Source organism: Chlamydomonas reinhardtii, chromosome 1 (genome assembly GCF_000002595.2).
Source record: "Chlamydomonas reinhardtii strain CC-503 cw92 mt+ chromosome 1, whole genome shotgun sequence".
Taxonomy (NCBI): domain Eukaryota; kingdom Viridiplantae; phylum Chlorophyta; class Chlorophyceae; order Chlamydomonadales; family Chlamydomonadaceae; genus Chlamydomonas; species Chlamydomonas reinhardtii.
The window spans coordinates 5693434-5713076 of record NC_057004.1 but is presented as its reverse complement, the minus strand read 5'-3'; the positions used below and the strand labels follow the sequence as shown (position 1 = coordinate 5713076).

The 19643-nt window shown below is 65.8% G+C and overlaps 2 protein-coding genes across 4 annotated transcripts; one reads left to right on the top strand and one right to left on the bottom strand.

Moving 5' to 3' along the window:
* Positions 1 to 89: 89 nt before the first annotated feature.
* Positions 90 to 8145, top strand: CHLRE_01g040650v5 (uncharacterized protein). Of its 3 annotated transcripts, XM_043058792.1 has the most exons (15): positions 90 to 234; positions 424 to 630; positions 859 to 1014; positions 1358 to 1453; positions 1609 to 2919; positions 3137 to 3232; positions 3439 to 3567; positions 3864 to 3929; positions 3995 to 4328; positions 4676 to 4726; positions 4895 to 5095; positions 5416 to 5519; positions 5875 to 6048; positions 6356 to 6490; positions 6821 to 8145. In XM_043058792.1, exons 2-15 carry the CDS (start codon positions 592 to 594, stop codon positions 7529 to 7531), a joined length of 3603 nt encoding a protein of 1200 aa, XP_042928708.1. In that variant the 5' UTR covers positions 90 to 234; positions 424 to 591; the 3' UTR covers positions 7532 to 8145. The 3 variants fall into 3 exon arrangements, with proteins under 3 accessions (XP_042928708.1, XP_042928707.1, XP_042928706.1); XM_043058794.1 differs by lacking the exon at positions 4676 to 4726; XM_043058793.1 differs by lacking the exons at positions 90 to 234; positions 4676 to 4726 and having other exon boundaries at positions 460 to 630.
* A 1-nt stretch (position 8146) lies between these two features.
* Positions 8147 to 19579, bottom strand: CHLRE_01g040600v5 (uncharacterized protein). The gene is made up of 23 exons (XM_043058791.1): positions 19264 to 19579; positions 18559 to 18997; positions 18100 to 18420; positions 17241 to 17891; positions 16933 to 17092; positions 16652 to 16807; positions 16268 to 16435; positions 15823 to 15972; positions 15597 to 15650; positions 15227 to 15421; positions 14810 to 15004; positions 14391 to 14513; positions 13991 to 14059; positions 13552 to 13719; positions 12785 to 13345; positions 12349 to 12527; positions 12033 to 12110; positions 11736 to 11864; positions 11373 to 11541; positions 10799 to 10969; positions 10409 to 10570; positions 9911 to 10085; positions 8147 to 9741 (listed from the first exon to the last, which is right to left on the bottom strand). The coding sequence occupies exons 1-23, from the start codon at positions 19340 to 19342 to the stop codon at positions 8909 to 8911; spliced, it is 5385 nt and encodes a 1794-aa protein (XP_042928705.1). The 5' UTR covers positions 19343 to 19579; the 3' UTR covers positions 8147 to 8908.
* Positions 19580 to 19643: the final 64 nt, after the last annotated feature.

Here is a 19643-nt window from a genome sequence, read left to right as displayed (position 1 = left end):
CGGAATTCCTCAGGAATTCCGGCTGAAATTTCGACCCGCCCCGCCAGGAATTCCGACCCTGTACACAAATTTAGCACCCACAGCGACCGCCCGCGAGAAGCCCTCCCGCCGACACGTCGTCATCCTCCACCAGCACCACCCGTATTGTGCGGCACGCTTTACCCTGACTCGCTGCACGACCACCCGCTGGGCTCTGGTAATTCCATCTCATGCAGATCCGCGCCTGCTCCCTGGGTGAGGTGATTGACAGCGGCGGCACCGCCTGCCGCGTGTGCAAGGGCACCGTGTGTACTACAGCTTCCGGCCCTCCAAAGCCGAGTGCGACATCGGCCCCAGCAACGCCTACTGCCTCAACGGCGTGGACACGTCGTCATCCTCCACCGACACCACCACCAACTCCACCACCGACTTTTTGACCAACAGCAGTAGCATCAGCAACAGCAGTAGCAACAGCAATTAATACCGCCACCACTACCAGCAGCAGCAGCAGCAGCAGCAGTAGCAACAGCAGCGGTAGCAGGCGGCGTCGCCAGCTGAGCAGCACGGACCAGAAGTACATACACGGGCAAGGGCAACGGCTACCTGGTGCCGATGGAGGGCTACTGGCACAGCTCGCCTTTCTCGCTGCAGGTGGGTGGAAGCGGGGTGGGTAGGGGTGGCACTGGTGCGAAAGGGAGGGAGGTGCAGCGAAACCAATGCTCAGGGAAATGAAGCGGATAGTCACAGGTCCGCTCGATGCACGCACGCAACCATCTGCACATACTGCTCATGGCTGGCTGACTGCCGGCCCTTTCCCGTACGACCACGATTCTACGAAAACTGCCACTGACGCCGCCGCCACCCCGGCTGCCCCTGCAGATGAGCAAGTGCCCCACCTTCTCCGCCTGCGACTACACTGACCGCGCCTCCGCCATCGGCGCCTTGCATACCACGCAGCTGTCGGTGCGCGACGCCAACCTGCCCATGACCTCCGACAGCGCCATAGCCAACGTCAGCTACTACTGGTCGCTGCAGGTGTGTGTGTGTGTGTGTGTGTGTGTGTGTGTGTGTGTGTGTGTGTGTGTGTGTGTGTGTGTGTGTGTGTGTGTGTGTGTGTGTGTGTGTGTGTGTGTGTGTGTGTGTGTGTGTGTGTGTGTGTGTTTGTGTGTGTTTGTGTGTGTGGTGTTGGGGTGGGGATGGGTTGGGTAGTTCATTCCAGCCCAAAGTAAGTCATGGGGGCATCTGGGCAGCGGTGGGGCAGCGGCGGTGATGTAGTTAGTACTGTACTGTACGGCTTTGAGCGGTCAACACGTTCTCACGACCCCATGCGCCCCGTGCCGCCTGCCCGCCGCGTCCCTTCACCCACCCGCCCCTGCAGTGCTCTGCGGGCTACATCGGCACGCTGTGCGCGCAGTGCGACACGCCAGGCTACGGCCTGCGCAGCAGCGGGCTGTGCACCAAGTGCCCCCCGCAGGTGCGCCCGGCATGTGCGCGGCTGTCGAGGCGCTGTCGAGGTGTTGTATAGGTTATCAGCAGCGCACCGTAGAAAGAAGGAGCTGTTCTATCAATTCGTAGCGACCGAACGCCGCATTAACGTGTTTCGACAACTACAAAACCATCTTGTCGCAGGGCCTGAACACGCTCTACTACTGCCTCAGCTACCTGCTCACCATCGGGCTGCTGGTGTGGACCATCCGCTCCACACTCACCCGCTCGCTGGGCGAAGCGCGCGCCGCCCTCAAGGTGCAGCGCCGCACTCGCAGCCTGCGCCGCCAGGCCAGCGCGGACGCGGAGGACCTACACCATGATGACGGGGGTGATGATGGCGAGGGGGCAGAGGAGGGCGAGGAGGAGGAGGTCCGTGCGGGCGGGCGGGCGGTGGCGGAGGGCGGCGTCTGCAGTACGCGTTCAGGGGGCGGCAGCGGGCACAGCAGCAGGTGCAGCGGGCACAACAGCAGTCGCGGCGGGCAGGGCGTGCTGGAGCGCGCAGCGGCGCAGGCGGCGGCGCAGCTGGAGTCGGGGGCGGCGCGGGGCGAGGATGACGGCGGCAGCGGCGGGGACGACGGCAGGCGGGACGACGACGTGCGCGGCGTGCCCAAACGAGAGGGCTCGGTGGCGGGGATGCTGCCGCCGGCGGCGCTGCCAGGCCGGTCGCGTGTGCCGCGCTCGGTGCGCGCGCGGGAAAGCCGGCTGGGCGGGGGCTCAGCTGCTGCGCCTGTTGGGTCTGGGGCGGTAGCTGTGGCCGGGGCAGGGGCAGGGACGGGCCCCGGCGTTCTGCCTGACAGTGCCGTGTCAGAGGACCCCACGTCAGGGTCGGACGGCGAGGGCGCGTCGGGCCATGGCGTGCAGTCGCGGCACCGGCTCTCGCGCATGTCGCGGGGCGAGGGCGGCGGCGGCGCCGCCGCCGCAGGCACATCCGGGCGCAGTGCCGGCACGCCGCCCTTTGGCGGCCCCATCGCTGAAGGCGTGGAGGCCGGCGACGGCGACGGCGCCGCGCCGCTCAGCAGCGGCAACGGCGAGCTGTGGGGGCTGCGGAAGCGCGTGCCAAAGGACAGCCGCGGCGGCTGGCGGCGCGTGGACACGGATGCGGTGGTGGTCAGCTCCGGCGACTGGGCGGACAGGCAGCGCGGCGATGCGGATGAGGACGATGAGGAGGATGACGAGGACTGGGAGCTCGACGAAGCCAAGGACCGCTCAGGGGGCTCCCGCACCGCCAAGGGCGCCAAGGGAGGCGGCGCTGGTGCCGGCGGCGAAGGGGCGGACGGCAAGGCCGGGACGGGGCATGCTGCTGGCGGCCTAGGGGACATGATGGGCGCGGGCGCGGGCCGGATGCGCTGGGCGGCGGCGGCGCTGCGGCGGCGGCAGCGGCGGCTTAAGGCGCGGCTCAAGGCGGACGAGTCGCAGCGTGAGGAGAAGCCGCCTCACACCATTGTGCTCAAGGTGCGGTGGTGGTGGGGTCTTGGGGAGGAGGCATGGAGGCGAGGGGCTAGTGAAGGCAAGCTGGGAGGATGTGGCGGCGCCAACCATGCCCTGAGTCTCATTACTGGTACTCCCAGCGCGCCAGTGGTCGTACGGTATTCGTGCTACCTGGGTTTGCCTACCCCACTGCCTCCCACTGCCCCCCTCCCCTCTTCCCCCTCTCCCCTCCCCCCCCCAGATCCTGGTCAACTACCTGCAGGTGACCACTGTGGCTCGGGACCTGGACCTGGAGTACCCGGCCCTGGTGGAGCGCATCTTCAACATAGGCTCGCAGGTGCGCGCGCGTGCGCTGTGCGTGGGTGCTGCGTTCACGCATGTGCGGCGTAGCTGTGCGCTTGTGCGTGCCTGTGCGTGCGCGTTTACCGTATGTGTCCGTGACTGCTTGAGTATGCTGGCATAGAATCCTGCTGTACGGTACCTCCTGCCACGCCTCCGCTGACCAGCGCCACGCCTGCCTGCCCCGCCCCCTCACACACGCAGGCCTCCTCCGCGGTGTCCACGTTCGTGTCTCTGGACTGCTCCCTGCCCGACAACGGACTGTCCAAAGCCATTCAGCGCACCCTTATAAATGTCTGCCTGCCCGGCATCTTCGTACTGCTGTCCGTGCCGGTGAGACGGGCCGGACTGACTGGGGCTGCAGGAACGGGTTGCGGGGCAAGGCGCAAGGAGGTGAGGGGGCTGGGGTATGGATGTGGTGCGGGCCGGCTGGGCGGGGTGGACCCCATGCCAGGGTAAGCAGGCAGGCATGTGTCAGCAGTCAAGCGGCTGGCATCCACTGCACTGCGTGTGCGCACTTGAGACCGCACTTCAGACGCTGCGTCAGGATGGATTGCTTGAGGAGAAGCTGCTGACAGCCAGCCCACCAAAGTACCAACCAATGATTCCGTTTCTTCGGCAAACCGCAGATGTGGATGCTGCTGTTCCTCTTCGCGGCGCGCAGCGGCCGCAAGACCGCAGCCGCGACCGACCCTGCCGCCGCCGCCGGCCCGCCGGCCGAGAGCAAGGACGGCCCACTGCTCAACGGCACCGCCCCCAGCCACTTGCCCAGGGGCACGATAGCCACACTGACGACGGCGGCGACGACCTCGCTTCTGCGAAAGAAGCCGCGAAAGCCGAGTCTGCCGCCGCCGCCTCATCCAAGCTTGGGACGTCCACGGCGGCGGCGGTCTCTGACAAGGACGGCGGCGGCGACGGGCTGCACGGCGGCCCGGTGCGCTTCCGGCCCTACTTCGCCACACGTATGGCGGTGACTCTCATCGCCGTCATTTTCTACTTCTACCCCAGCGTCACGGACGAGATTTTATCGGTGCTGCAGTGCAAGGAGGTGGACGCCGGCACAGGCGCGTACGCCGAGTACAGCCGAGCGATGGGTGAGTGAGGCGGGGCCCGGGGCGGGGGAGCAAGCAGGGCGCGTACATGTGGGGAAGGCTTGAAACGGCGTCCACCGATGAACGGCCGCTGCGCGCCATCTCCCCTCTTATGACCTAACCTCACGCGCTATCAGGCCCTCGCGCGCCTCCACTACCATACCCATGCCTACGCCTGGCCCTACCACCCTCCTCACTCCCCTTGGCACCCACCCACACGTCCACATACAACCCCCACACCCACACCCTCCCACACACACACACACACACACACACACACACTGCCATTCACATGCCCGTGACACTTCCTCGCTGCCGCCCTATGCCCATGCTTCCACCTTTGCCTATAGGTGAGCTCGACTACGACCAGCGGGCGGGAATCCGGGAATTAGGCGTGCTGGGTAAACGTTGTGTAGCGCGCCCAGGGTGCGGAGCATGGACGCATACAGGTGCATCGCGGGGTCAGGCCGAATGGTCGCCCGTGGGGTTCCAGGCTTATCGCCACACACACACACACACACACACACACACACACACACACACACACACACACACACACCACGCCGCAGGCATGTACTGGGAGCAGGACTACGGGCTGCGCTGCTTCCGCGACAGCCACCTGGTACTGGCGCTGGTGGTGGCCATCCCGGGCGTGGTGCTGTTCTGCGTGGGCGTGCCGGTGGCCTCCGCAGCCTTCCTGCGCCGCAACGCGCTGCGGGGGCGGCTCAACGAGCGCAAGTTCAGCGACCGATACGGGTTCCTGTACGAGGGTAGGTTGGGTGCTGAGGCGGGAGGAAGGGCTGGAAGGGAGGATGTAGCAGAGGAAGGGAAGGAAGGGAGAATGCCCGCAGGCCGGGCCAATGTCGGTTGCGGAAGGAAGGTGCAACGTAGCCGCGCGCAAAGCCTGCTGGCATGCAAGGGCTGGCTGACAGTGCCTGGGGCCGCATTCGTTCACCGTGGCAAAATAAATGCGCTCATCGGGTCACCTGCCTTCTCCTTCGCCTGCCTGTACCTCCGCGCCTGTACCTCCGCGCCTGCTGCGCCTCCCCACCTGCCTCTGCGCCTACACGCCCGCGCCTGCCGCACACAGACTACCGGCGCAGCTACTACTACTGGGAGAGCGTCATCATGCTCCGCAAGCTGTGTGCGGTGGGGCTGCTCATCCTGACCAGCAGCCAGGATGACATCATACAGGTGGGAGCGCGCGCGCGAGCGAGCGTGTGTGTGGCGCGAGAGGCATTTGGCGTCTGGCGTTGTGTTGTGAGGGGTCTATGGTGCGCTGCATGCTGAGGGCGCGGGCGGGGCCGGGGCCGGGGCCGGCGGTTTAGGGGCTGGGTTGTTTCCGCCGATCCCCAGAGGGGGATGTTAAGCGGGCCAGCGAATGCAGGCGAGGCAGAGCCGCCCGGCGAATGGGCAGCTCAAGCCGCAAGGACCTGTTGTATGCGTGGTCCCTCAGCATCATCAACAGCGCGTGACTAGCGCCCATCGCCTACTCCGCCACGCACACCACAACCTGCAACCCCACCGCCCGCTCGTGTTTGCCTCGCAGGTGCTGTCGGTGCTAGGCGTGGTGGTGGCGGCGCTGACGGCTCAGGTGATGTGCAAGCCGTACGTGTACGAGCGCTTCAACAAGCTGGAGCGCGCCAGCCTGGTCGCCACGTCGCTCATCCTCTACCTCTGCTGCTTCTTCCTGGTTACCAACCTGTCCGATACGGCACGCGAGGTGCGGCTGGTGGTGGGGCGGGAGGCGCTGGCTGGGGAATCTGTTAGGGACAGGGGCAGCGCCCTGCACCACCTCACCCCGCCAGCGGGTGTGCCTAGCGCCTGGCCTGGCGCAAACCGTGGTCGACATCCTCAGGCCACCTCAACGCACCTGGAGGAAGCACCGTGATGTGCTGTGAAGCACCGTTTGCATTCCCCACCCCCTACACTTCTCTGTACCAATCCTTGCAACCCCCTCCTCTCTTGCTCGCCTTACCCTCCACTCTCCGCAACCCGCCCAACCCCCCTCGACCCTTCTTCCGCCGCAGGTGCTGTCTGTGATCATCGCCATCATCAACGTGGGCATGCTGGTGTGGTTTGGCTACTGCCTGGCGGTGGAGGCGTGGAGGTACGCCGTGAGGGTGCTGGACGCGGACGGAGACGGCAAGGTCACCAAGGGAGAGGTGAGCACGCGGCGCGGCGCTGGCCCGCCAGGAGCTGGGGGCTGCTCGGGGCTGCTGGCGGCTGGCGGGGGGCAGCTGGGGGCTGCTGGGGCGATGATACTGGCGGCTGGCGGGCTGGGGGGCTGCTGGCGATTGGGAGCTGGCGGCTGCCTGGGGTTGCAGCCGCCAGCGCGGACGACACGCCCAATCGCCGTTCCTGCCGTGGATGACCGTCGTCCACAAACCCAGTGGCACGTGGCGCGACACATGTTCCAGCAGAATACCGAAGTCTTTGCCTTCTTGTCCTGCTGCGTCTGCTGAAGCTGCTGCTGTTGCCGCTCCGCGCTGCAGGTGCGCATGTTCCTGGCGCAGACGCTGGGCGCGCCGCTGGCCAAGCTGGTCAGCTGGCTGGCGCACCCCACGGCCAAGAAGCTCACCAAAGCCCAGACCGCCAAGCGGAGCAGCGGGGCTGTAGCAGGGACAGGGGCAGAGACAGGAGCCGCAGCAGGAGCAGGGGCAGGGCCAGGAGGGGCCGCGGAGTCAGGCGCTGCAGACGGCGCTGTTGCGGGCGGCCCCGGGGTGTCTGCGCCGGCTTCGCCGCTGCGGCAGGCCCTCCTGCCGCCGTCGCACCCGCCGCACCCGCCACGTGGCGGCGGCATCCACGGTTCCGGGGCGCCAGTCAGCGAGAGCTTGGTGGCGGCGTTTGAAGTGGAGGACGACGATGCCGCTGGCCCGAGGACCGCGGCGGCAGCGGTGGGGTTGCCTCCTCGGGGGCCGGCACCCGCTGCGCCGCCGCCTGCCAGGCATTCTAGCGGCAGCAAGGGAAGCAGCAGCCGCGTGAGCGGCGACGGGCGGGGCGGCGGCGCGGCAGCGTCAGTGGCGCCGGTTGTGCCCATGTCGCCGCCAGGGGCTCTGCCCGGCTCGCCGCTTGCGTCTGCCAGCAGTGGCAGCAGCAGTGAGGGCCTGCAGCGGGCTCGGCTCAGCGGCAGCGGCAACAGCAACAGCAGTGGCATAATGGATGGACTGCCGGGCGGGCCCCGCAGTGGCGCCAGCCTTGGTTAGAGTGGTGCTGCAGCTAAGGCTGCTTCTTCCATCCGCCGCGCACGACACAGTTGTGTCGCGGTGAGCGGTGTCCGCCGTCTGCACGCGCTGCAAGCAGGCATGATTCGGGGCTATACTTGCTGGTCTTGGTTGACTGGGACTAATCAACATGCATGCATGGATGGGAAGGAGGAGTGCGAATCGGGTTTGGGCGGAAGGGTGTCAATCGGCAGCAGCTACGAGCTGCTGCTACGACAATAAAGCGATGCTCCCATGCATCAGCACGGTGCAATGTGATGTTGCCGTTTGGCTTCGCACGGAGGGGTGTGCGATGACTAGTGCACGACCGATAGTGTGCGACGCTGAAACGTGCGTTGTGCGTGTGCCTTATCATCATGAACCCCGGCATTTCCCCTTCACTGCATATCGTATGACATGCGGATGTTGCACTGGTTGTGTGTGTGTGCGATGGGACAGTATCAAGGCACTTGTTTGTGATGCACATATTCTTGTATTGGGCTCGTAATTGGTTGGTGATAGCTCCACCGTGGCATAGTCGGTATATTTGATGCAAGCGGCTAGGTTGATGCCTCGTCTGTATGCACCCCTGATGCGGTGTGGGCCAGTATAAGGCCATGACATATTGCTCTGAGGCTTAAATGTTGCGCAGCAGCGAAGTGCACGCCCGCCGCCCGCGGTCATTAGAGCACCGGCGCATTGGACCACGGTATTGGACCACCCTCAGCTCCGTGATCATTAACTTAGTGTCGCGCTGCCCGATGCGTGCATACCCTGCGCCAGGGGGGACGCAACCGGATTCTCACGTCGTCAACCCTCGTCAGCAGATGTAGCCACATACGGTAGCTCCTCCACCCAGACACACACATTGCCGCCTTGCATGGCTCCACGGGCTGCCTTCACCAGCTGCCTTCACCAGCCAAGCTCAGAATGCCAGCCCCAGGTACCGGTATCTCCACGTCCACGTCCACAGCCAGACAGTAGTAATTACGCACCCTGCATCAAGTTATCTACCAGCCGCACCGTCGGTCAGCGAGAATTCCTGCCTTGGATGGAAACGGAACCGTAACAGCATTCCGCAACACACATGCACACACACATACACACACGTGCATATCCCAGCAGCTTGTAGTGCAGCCCAGCGCACTCGTAAGTGTTTAACCCGCGTAAACCCCAATGCACACTGCCTCAAACCTGCCTCAACCGCCGCCGGGGTTCTGGCTCCGCCGCTCTTTGAGGCCAACACCGCTCAACATTGCGGCGTGCAAGCTATGGACCCCGCAGGTGCAACGCAGCCTACCTTATCAAACCTCAACCTGCCCTCGACTACACATGACCCCAGCGCACTCAGGCCCCGGCATCTCGCGCGCCTGGAACGGGTCAGCGCTTCTGGGACCGAGCCGGCGACGGCAGCGCTGTGAGCCGACTGCTGCTTGGACTGGGCGACGGCCCGGCGGAGCCCCCACCACCGCCGGCTGCTGCCGACGGTGCCGCCGCCAGGGACGCCTGTGACGCAACCCGGTGGCTCCTGTGCCCAATCTCGAAGCTGACAGTCATGGAGCCGCCCGGGCCGCCCTCCAGCCCCGACTCCGCTGGATTCGAGGCTTCTGCCGCGCCCATGCCTACGCTGCTGCCCTCTGCCAGGTCCGGCACGTTGGCGTGGAACATAACACGCGAGTGCTCCCCCACCATGAAGCTCTGGCCACCGCCGGTACCCGGCGCATAGCCTGGGCTCCCCAGGCTCCTATCCACCACGTCACCGTGCGGGTGTGAGGGGTCCAGTCCGCCTGCCGCAGCCCCTGGGCTTGGAACCAGGTTGTAGGTCGACTGCGGGCTGAAGGAGGAGGTGAGGTGTGGCTGCTGCGCGTACGCAGACGGTCCGTCGCGCAATACGCCTGCTTGTGGTGTCCCCGGCGACATGAGCCCGATGCTTGCGCTCGTGCCCGGGCGGCTCAGGCTGTTGCCCGGGCCATAGCCGCTGCTGCCGACCGAAGCACTTGTCCCTGGTCTCGCGCCATTCGTGCCCCCTCCTCCCCCGCGTCGCAGCTGCACGCTGCCTGATGGGCCCGCTGTGGGTGCGCCGATGAACTTCTCCGCCGCGGAGGCGCGCAACGTGTCCACGTGCGCGTTGTGCCCGGCGCTGTTGAAGATGTTGAAGAGCTGCCCGTCGGTGAGGCGGCGAGGGAAGAGCATCGGCGCGCGCGGGCAGTTGCCTGTGGTGTCACGGCCAGGGCCAGAGCGGGCCGATGAAGGCAGTAAAGTGCACGGCAATAAAAGGGCGACACCCCGTAAATTGTCCATACGGTACAATATCCCAATGCTGCTCCCAACCTCGCCCACTTCTACAGACCCACAAGCGCCCGGGCAGCCGCCCGCACCCACCGCTGTTGTACTCTCGCACGAGCAGCAGCAGCAGCGCGTCCAGGTCCACAGCGGGCCCGGCGGCGCCGGGCGTGACGATGGCGGCCAGGCGCACGCTGACTGCGCCGTCCAGGTCGCCGGGCGCCTGCACGTTGAACATGTTGCCCACCAGGTCCAGCACAGCAGGCATGGGGATCTGCAGGCGGGGGTGGGATGGGGTGGGATTCCAGGCATGGTTAGGTAGGAGAAGGAGATAGTGTGGGATGTAGGGAGATGGGAGACGGGAGGCTGGGCAGGCTAGGTGTGTGGGAATGGGTGGGTGTAGGGAGAGATACGGTATAGAGCGAGTTCGGAAAGATGGTAGGGGTAGCGTAAGCGGGAGGTTGTGGAATGGGCGCGGCCTTGCCGTACTCAACATGAGAATCGTGCAAATGACATAGATGTTGAGAGCGGCAGTACGTGTATGACCGCATGGTGTTAGGCCCGGCATCCAAGCCCCACTTGACTGGTCGCGCCCACCTGCACGCCCTCTGGTGAGCCCCAGCGCTTGGCCAGCACGCGCCAGGTGCCGCCGGTCAGGATGCGCATGCAGTGCAGCGTGTGCAGGAAGAAGTGCCAGGCGGGGGAGGGCCAGTGCACGCCCTCGGGCGACAGGCCCAGGAAGTACAGGAAGCACGCCACCTGCGGCGCAGCAGCGGCATGCAGCAGAAGCAGCAGCAGGACATCACCACAGCGGCACGCATGCCGCCAGAATGGCCGCGGCCCGCAAAGTGCTGAGCAAACAGGCGCAGAGCCGGTCCCACGAATTGCACTGGCAGGTGAACGCATGCGCTCAATCATAGCTGGCTGCCTCGCAGCACCCTGCCCGTGCGCGTGCCCTGCACCAAGCGCCCGCGGAGCCCCGCGCACCTTGGTGTTCCGCGCGTGCAGCTGCGCCGAGCCCAGCAGGCGCGCGATGGGGCCCTCGGGGTCGCGGATCAGGTCGGCGATGAAGGTGCCGGGAGCGCGCTGGCTGGAGTAATGGCCCATCACGGCGTCCTGCACCGTGTCCTGACGCGGCGGACCCCAGGTCGGCACGTCCTGGGGAACGGGGGGGGGGTTACATGCATGATTATTTAGGAAGTGAAGGCATAGCCAGGTACAGTAGCATAGTAGGCGGGTTCCATGCATGGCAAATAAGGGGGGGGTCAGGGGCAGGCGAGGGCGGAGGAAGGCGGGGTCGGTCACGGACGGTTACATGCCGCGACGAACTAATGTAGTTCCATGTTCGCGGCCGGGGAGTCTGTCTATCTATGACGCACGCACGGCGCATTGGCGTGGCGCGGTATGGTGTGGCACGCTCGTCGAACCCAACTGCCTCTGGCCCACACCCGGCGCCCCTGGCAAACATCATCCCGGCAGCCATCCCTCCCATGCCCCATGCACATGCCCGCCTGGACACCAAAGCATGACGGCCGTCGCACCCTGGCCTCCCCACCCTCACCTCCACGGTAGCCTCGGCGCGCGTGTAGATCCGCACGATGGTGTCTGTGAGGCTGGACAGCGACAGCGACATCTGCGGGTGCAGCGGCGGCAGGCTGGTGGCGAAGCGGCTCCAGTCGTCCGCCGCCTCCGCATCGGTCTGGGTGGAGTGATTGGCAGCGTTGGACTCCCTGGGGGTGGTGGGCGCAGTAGGTAAGGAAGCCGACACGTAGTGGTAAGGAGTGAGTTGGTACGAGAGGCTGCTGCGCATGGTGTTCTGGTGATACAATGCCCATCTGAGACCTGCTACCGTAATCACGGAAACACAACCACACGCGGAAGTGACCCAGCCCCACACGTGCGTCAGTCCGCTGCCCCCGCTTACCGCTCCCGGTAGCCCTTGAGGCTGAGTGCCAGGACGGCGCAGTTGGCAGCGAGCGCGTTCAGATCGCGGCGCGCGCTCGGCAGCTGGGAGCGCACCTCCGCAACCTCACGCTGCGAGTCCGTCATGGCGCTGCATAAGGAGTGTTGAGGCGGCGGGGAATGGGGAGAGGGTTTCCGGGCATGCAGAGTGGAGGTGGCGGGAAGGTGAACGCCACAATCACACAGCCACAGAGGGCCCCCAGTCCGCTGCAGCCCTCAAGAAAGGATGCCGACCGTAAACATCTCCGTTCCGTCGCACCTCTCCATGGCGGGAATGAGGGTCGGCAGCAGCTCCGTGCTGATGAACTCCTCGCGTGCAGTCATTTCAGTCAGGTAGCTGCAGGTAGGGGGTGGGTGGAGCGGGTTGTAGGGTACGGCTCCGAAGGGTCAGTACTCAGCAGTTTGCCTTTACCGCAAAGCACTCTCCACCTCCTCCCTTACTATGCCCGTTCCACTTGCTTGGGCCCTGCTTCCCTGCGCCCCTGCCTCCTGCCCCACCCCGCAAACCCGCCCCGTGCCACACAGCGCCGCGCCGCTCCCTCCCTCCTCTCTCGTCCCTCCTCCCTCCTCCCCACCTGACATGCAGCTGCGCGATCTCCAGGTCCTTGGCCGCCAGCTGCTCCGTCACCTCCAGCAGCCGCTTGCGCAGCTTGGCAGAGAACCAGGCCATGATGCCGATCTTGACGTTGGCCCACTTGGCGTTGCTGGTGTTGAGCTTGTCCAGCAGGCCGCGGGCCTCCATGATTTCAAACACCTTTTGGGAGCGCAGGGACATGATAGCAGCGGGCGAGTGAACCGGGTGCGTACACCTGGCAAAGCACCACCCCGCCCTGTATTCTGCGCGTGTAGCAACAGTGCGGCTATGCGCGCTTGCATCACCGCATGCAGCCGCCACCGCCTCACCCACGGCTTCCAACTTCCCTGCACCTCCCTTCTCCCGCTCGCCCGCCCCCAGCTCTGCAGCCCTCTCCGCCCTGCCCGCCCCCACCCCCTGCCCTGCGGCCTGCCTACCTCCTGCGGCATGTCGGTGTGGAACATGGAGTCCTCGGGGTCCAGCTCGGGGCCGCCCACGCTCACGGCGCTCAGGGGCCGGCTCTGCCGCCCCGCCCCGCCGCGCGGCAGTGCACTGCCCGGCCGACTGCTGCGTGACCCAGCCGTGCCCGGCCTTGAGCCACCCGCGCTCCCGCCTGCAAGCACAACATTCCCGGCCGTGTACAGCAGCGCGCCGGGGGGCGGAGGCCCCCCGACGCGGCTGAAGGCGGAGTAGGGGCGGCTGGGCGCGGCGGAGCCCCCGCCGCCCGAGACAGCACTGGCCTCTCCCGCCACACCCCCAGGGCTGTTGGCAGCGGGCGCAATGCCGTCGCCCGGGGGTGTCGGCTCCAGGGCGGAGGGGCGGCTAGAGAAGCGCGAGGGCGAGGTGACGGACGAGCGGGAGGGCGAGGGCGGCCCGCCGCCGATGGCGGCGGTGCTGCCAGCGGCGCCGGCTGCGGTACGGGTGGGGCTGAGGCCGCCGTGGCCCGTGCGGGTGGGTGAGCCCGGCGTGTCGGCCTTGCCTGCGTTGGCCTCCAGGCCCTGCGCAGCCACAAACAAATTTGCAGCTTCAAGGCAATCCCAGCGCCAGAACGCGCGCGCGTAAATGAATCGAAGCCATATTCTCCTCTGAGTTCACCAGCTCCCTCCATACGATGGCCAGCCGCCCCGAGTTGCACTGACGCCGCCGCCCTTCACCCAGCCCCCTGCCAACCGCATCCCGCTGCCAGCAGGCCGTGCCCGCTCACCTGCAGGAAAAACTTTGCGAGCTCCAGCTGCCGCAGCGTCTCGCTGTGGCTCTCCGCCGTCACGTCCAGCTGGTGCGTGAGCGCCGTAACCTCCGCCTCCAGCGCTTTGACGCGCGCCTGCTCCTCGTCCAGCCGGGCCGCAGCCACCCGCAGGCCCTTGATGTCATCCTGCAGGGCGAGGGGTGCGGCGGCGTGGAAGCGGGAAGTTGGAGTAAGTGTGCGGTGAGAGTAAGCGTCGGGTTGACGTGGGGCTCCAAGCATGGCGGTGATGAAGTCAGGGGCGCAGCGTTGAGCAGGACGGGGTGTGGAGAGCTTGATCAGAGATGGCTGCCGCGGCCAGTGTACACACGCCATAAATGCGCTTGTCGTGCCTTGTTCTCTACAGCTCAGCCACGCCCGGCCGCCAGCACCCATGCAGACAGGTTCACCAAGCACGCACCTGCAATGAGGCGATCTGCGCGAGCAGCCGGTCCACCTCCGACTTGTAGTAGCGCACCGTGTCGTCAGACTGCGGAGGGACGCGCGTGCGTGTGTGTGTGTGTGTGTGTGTGTTAGTTACAAAACGGAAGCACTGTATAGATATATGTGTGTGTGCGTGTTTGTGGGTGTGAGTGGGTGGGTGCGTGCGTGTGTGTGTGGGGGGGGCAAGGATGTTTGGAAAAGCGGTACAGGGGGGATGTCTAAACATGCAGGGAATGAGGTTTGAAGCGAGCGCAAAAGACGAATAAGATGCGGCCCCGCAGCTCGACGGCCAGACATTGGGGTGCGCGCAAGTCAGCCAGTGTAAGCGCACGCAGTCACGCGCTCAGCAGCTCACATACAGCCAAACTGCTGCCTACCTTGTCAAGATTGGCTCGTGTGAGTGACAGCGCCTCGCGCGCCTCCTCGTCACTCTTCTTGGACAGCTCCAGGTCAATATGAAGTGCGTCCACACGCTTCTTCAGCGGCGGGAGCTCCTTGACCTGGCGGGCGAGCGATGGGGCAGAGGGGTGGCTTGTTGATGCGGCCAGATGCATTCAGCGCCTTGGCCCACGGCACTAACTCTCGCACTCCGACGCCGCTTGTCCCCCCTCAAGAGTCGCCACACTCGCCTCGTATCAATACCAGATGACTGGGGGACATCGAGAACGCAAACGCAGGCACAAGCCAGACACACGCCGCGCTTCCGCACACCCTACAATCCACCCGTGCACTGCCAGGTGGTGGTGGCGGTGCCCCGCGCCCGCCCGCCCAGCCTGGCCGCGCCCTTCGCCCGCACCTGTGCCTGCAGCGCCATGATGGTCTCGTGCTGCACCTTGATGCGCGCCTCGCTGTCCACCGCCGCCGCGCGCTGCTTGAGCGCGTCGCTCTGCACCGCGCGCAGGTCGGTTTCCAGCGTGGCCACCCGCATGTCCAGCACCTCCTTCTCCCGAATCATCTTGGCCTCGGCCGTCTTGCTGGTATTCAGCTCACGCTGTGGGAATGGAGACAAGGATGGAAGCGGTGGAGAGGGAGGGCTGTCGGACGTGCAATGCCAAGCGCGGCTGCGCATAAGGGGTAAACACCGCCGCATGTCTTTGTGTCACGTGTACAGCACTCTTGTATTTTAGCATCGCTGCAATGCGCAAGCGCCATGCGCCCGCAACACGATACAGCCTCCGATGTCAGGCCTGCCACGCCACGCCTCGCCACGCGCCTGCAGCTTGGCGTTTGCCTCCTTCTCCTCGGTTAGCTTTGCCGTCGCGGCCCGCAGCTCCCGCCCCATGTCCTCGCTGTGCCCGAACAGCATGGCCAGCTGCGTCGTGGTCAGACCCAGCGTGCGCTGCGCTGCGCCCAGCGGGCCCGGACTGTTCCAGCTCTTGTCGTTGATGTTGGGCACGCCCTCAAGACCCTGGCATGAGAAATAACGAAAGGAAGTGACAGGTGAGCGGTCTGGGCGCTGCCTGGCCCGCAGTCCACGCGGACTGGCCACTGGTGCAGCTGGAACGGGCTCATAGGTACCGTACGCATTCTGATCGTGTCCTTGCCCCGCTGGAACTGAGCGCCAAGGCAGCCCCTTACTCCACCTGCATGATCATGGTCCGCGCGACCAGCTTCACCAGCTCCGTGATGGTGGCGGCCTGCGGAGGCGAGAGAGAAGCACACCACGAAACCCAAACGTTGGTCAAAAGGGCAGCGCCGCCCGCCTAAAAGCGCGGCAGGTATGAGATGAAGCGAGCTGTGGCCCAAGGCCTGAAGGCCGGCAGGCACATCTGTGCGCTTGCTCCCCATGCAACCACCGCCCCGCCCCACCTCCCGCTCCAGCTCCTCTCGGCGAGTGGTCTCCTGCCGCCGCGCCTCAACCGCATCCGCCAGCTCCAACCGCAGCTTCCGAAGTGTGGCCTCGCTCTCCGCACTGGCCTTGGCGGCGGCGGCCTCGCTAGACTTGAGCGTGGCGCGCACCTATGAATGAGCAAGAGCGCGAGGCGGGACAAGGGTGAGGTGAGGCCAAGTTGTGGACGGGCCTGGAAAGACGAAGCAGAATCAGTGGCCAGAGCACAACGCAGGTCATCCATCGGCGCAGCCCCGTCTGCTCTCGCTTTGGACCCTTACTTGTTGCTGCAAGTACTTTTCCAGCCCCCTCTTCTGGTATGGAGACTGTACAAACCCACGCGTGTTCATCACCGCCCTCGTAGAACCTACGCCTGTAGCTCCCCGCCAGGGGCAACCCCACCACCACCCGCACACACACACGTACCTCGTACAGCGCCCGCTCCGTTGCCACCAGGCTGTCCTCCACCTCTGAGAGCCGCTTGGTGCGGCCGGCCAGCGCTTCTGAGAGCTCCGCCACTCGCGCCTGCTGCTCCTCCAAGTCGGCGCGCAGGTCAGCGGCAGCGGTCTCGTACTGCTCTGTCACTTTGCCAACCTGCGGGGTTGCAGGTAGGCCGGCGCCGCTGCACGTGTCAAGCCCGCGCTACCTAGAACCCCACGCCAAAACCCCGGAGCCCACACGTGCGCGGCCAGATCTCGCGCTTCTCCTGGCTAGCAAACCCCTGCAGGTCGTACCACGCCCTGGGCGCAGCCACGTGCAAAGCCTGCGCCGCCCCGACATGCAGCAGACGCCCATCCACAGTCCCCTCACCTTGCCCAGCGCCACCGCCTGTTGTCGGTGTTGCTCGCGCAGGTCCGCCAGCGCCGCCTCCAGCTCCCGCACCTGCTGCCGCTGCGCCACCACCAGGATCTCGTTCCCCTCGTACTGCTGACGCATGGACACCAGCGCGGATTCCAGACGCGCAACCTGAGGGGCCGAGGGACCGCATCACGGCTTGTGTTTTTTTTTTGGTGCGGTCAGACCTCATCGCATGCTCACAAATGGCCTATGACAACACTTGCACGGCCTGAGTTCCACGGCGTACTGCGCACCTCCTCGCGGCCATCCTGGGTCTGGTCGCGCGCTACGGCGGCGGTGGTTGCTGCCTCCGCTGCCTGGCGCTTGGCTGCCTCCACTGCGTCCCGCAGCCCGGCCCGCTCCGCCTCGAAGCGCTGGTTCATGGTGCGGTGGTGCAGCCACTCAGCCTCTTGCCTGCAGGTGTGGGAGGGTGGGGGGCAGAGTGGGACACGCGCTCGGGCCAGGCTATCCAGCTGCCCAGCCATGCTACTCAACACAACCCAATGTGTCACCGCCGCCACATGGTCGCGCACATCACCGGAGGCCACACCGCCAGCCGCACCTCCGGAGAAGCTCCCTGGCCGCCTCGAGCTGCTGCTCCGCCGCCGCCCGCCGCGCCACCTCGCCCGCAAGCGCCGCGTCAGCTAGCGCGAACCGCCGTGTCGCCGCCGCTGCGGCCTGCTGCGCCGCCATAAGCTGCGCCGCAAGGCCGCCCGCCGTCGCCATCACCGCTACTGCCCCGCCCGCGCTTCCGCCTGCGGCCTCTTGCTCCGCTGAGGAGGCCGCGTCATGCGTGAGCCGGTCCCGCTCAGCAAGGACGCCCGACCACGCCGCCGCCACCTCGGCGGCGCGCGCCTCCGCCGCCAGCGCACCCCGCAGCGCCACCAGCCCCGCCTGCTGCTCCGCCAGCACCCCCAGCAGCTCACCGCGCTCGCGGCACTCCGCCGCCACCTGACGCCGCAGCTCCTCCATGCCCACGCCCACCACGTACAGCGCCGCGTCCGCCAGCTCCGCAGCCGCAGCGGCCTGCAGCCCCGGGTCCGAGGCGGTGGGTGCGTCCGCAGACGCGGCCTGTGATTGCAGCTGCTGCTGTTGCTGTTGCTGTTTTGCGGCTGCGGACATGACTTGCTGCATTGTGTCAGCGAGCCAGGACTGCAGGTGCAGCGCGTCCTCGCGCTTGCTGGGCCGCAGCGCGGGCAGCGGCAGGCCGCGCCTGTGAAGAGCAGACATACGTGTTGGCATCCTAGTATCAAGACAATATTACTGCAAGCACGCCGTTGGCCATCCAACTTTAGCGATACGCCTTGTGTCCTAACAACCCAAGACAGTCCCTCAGGAAGGCCTACACAATCCGAAAAACTTGGCGGCAGGGTGACACCCCCAATCCTTGGCCCGGCCCCAGTCTTGCGCTCATCAGTCACCTTAGTGAACCGTCCAAACCAGTCGCCGAGCCGCTACTGGCCTCCACCCCACCGCCAGGCGCGTTCACACTGCCGGCACGTTCTCGCTCCCGCTCCTCAGCCGCCGCTGCGTACGCCTGTCCGCCCTCCGTTTGTCGCACCACGTTGCGCACCCAAGCCAGTTTGTCATCGGTGGCTGCTGGACCCAGACCCGAGCCAACGCCAGTAGTTCGCGACACGGACAAAGCCCGGTCCAACGCACGTGCGGACGTGGGTCTCATGGCGCCAGCACCGCCGCCGCCAACAGCGCTACCGGCGGGCGCGACGCTGTCCTTTGCAACCCTGTAGCGCCAAAAGGAGCATTACTGACGTGTTGCTTTAGTTTCATGAACTGCACTATTGCGCACTCGTGGCATTGTCTGGCCAAGGACGCGTGGGCGCAAGCTTCCACCCCTAGAAAGTTGCCGTCTGCGCACTTACGTTAGAAGCGCACGGTTCTGCGCCTCCCGCGCCACCACCGCCGATTCCAGCTGAGACACAAGAGAGTCGGCTGCAATGCGCAGAGCCGCAGCTGCAGCCCCCATGCCCGCCAAACTCGCGTTGGCAGCCGCGTCCGCGGAGCCTGGAGCCTGCCCCTGGGCTGCTTGTCCGCCTACAGTCCCGGACGCCAGCGCTCCGAGCAGCGTCGCCGGCACTGCAGGGTTACTGCTGCGAAGACCGCCGCCCATGCCCACCGGCAAAGGCACCTGGGTGTGCCCCGGCAGTAGATTAAGACCGGGATTCTGCATCAGCAACGAGGCGGTGTGGGCGCTGAGTGGCCGCGAGGGCGAGCCGGGAGCCATGGGCGCCAGACTAGGGCTGGCGCGGCCGCTGGCCTCAAAAAGCGCGCCACGAAGGGCGGCAGTTGCCGCGGGGATGCCTGCAGGTGCACAGGAAGGTGGTCGAGCGTAGGGAGGAGACAAGGCGTGCGCGGCATGCCAAGGCGTGCACCAAGGCGTGCACGACTGCTGTGTGGCCGGGCGGGAGTTGCACCACCCGTGGAGCCCTTGAACTCAGAGCCCTGCGCTGAGACCCTGCTTCCCCTAAGGTCCCGCGCCACGTACAGTACAAGCGTTTCACGCATTAGCACACACACCCACGGTCAGGCACCGAGAGCTGCGCACAAGCCAATTCCCATTGACTCGCCATAGCTCTCCGGCAAGCTCTCCGTTGCGCCCGGGTTAGGCTTTGGCGGGATGATAGCAGGTAAAGTCGCAGGAGGCATCCCGCCAGTCGCTGCTTAAAGTGGCCGCGGTGTGTTGGCACGCATGCTAGAGTGCGACCCAGCCCCGGTAGGCTCAGACAGGCTAAGCAACCGTTCCAACCGTTTTGCACAGAAGCTCACGAGAAAACAATTGAAGTTAGTAAATCTGAAGGTGTTTTTGTTGCTTCAACGCTTGAGATGCCCTTGGGTAAACATACGTAGCTTGGATTAGGTTATTGCTTTTCATACACACAAAGCTCTAATGAAACGGGCCGGAATCGCGACCGCCGAATGAATGTCAATGTGCAAACTGCGCTTTGTT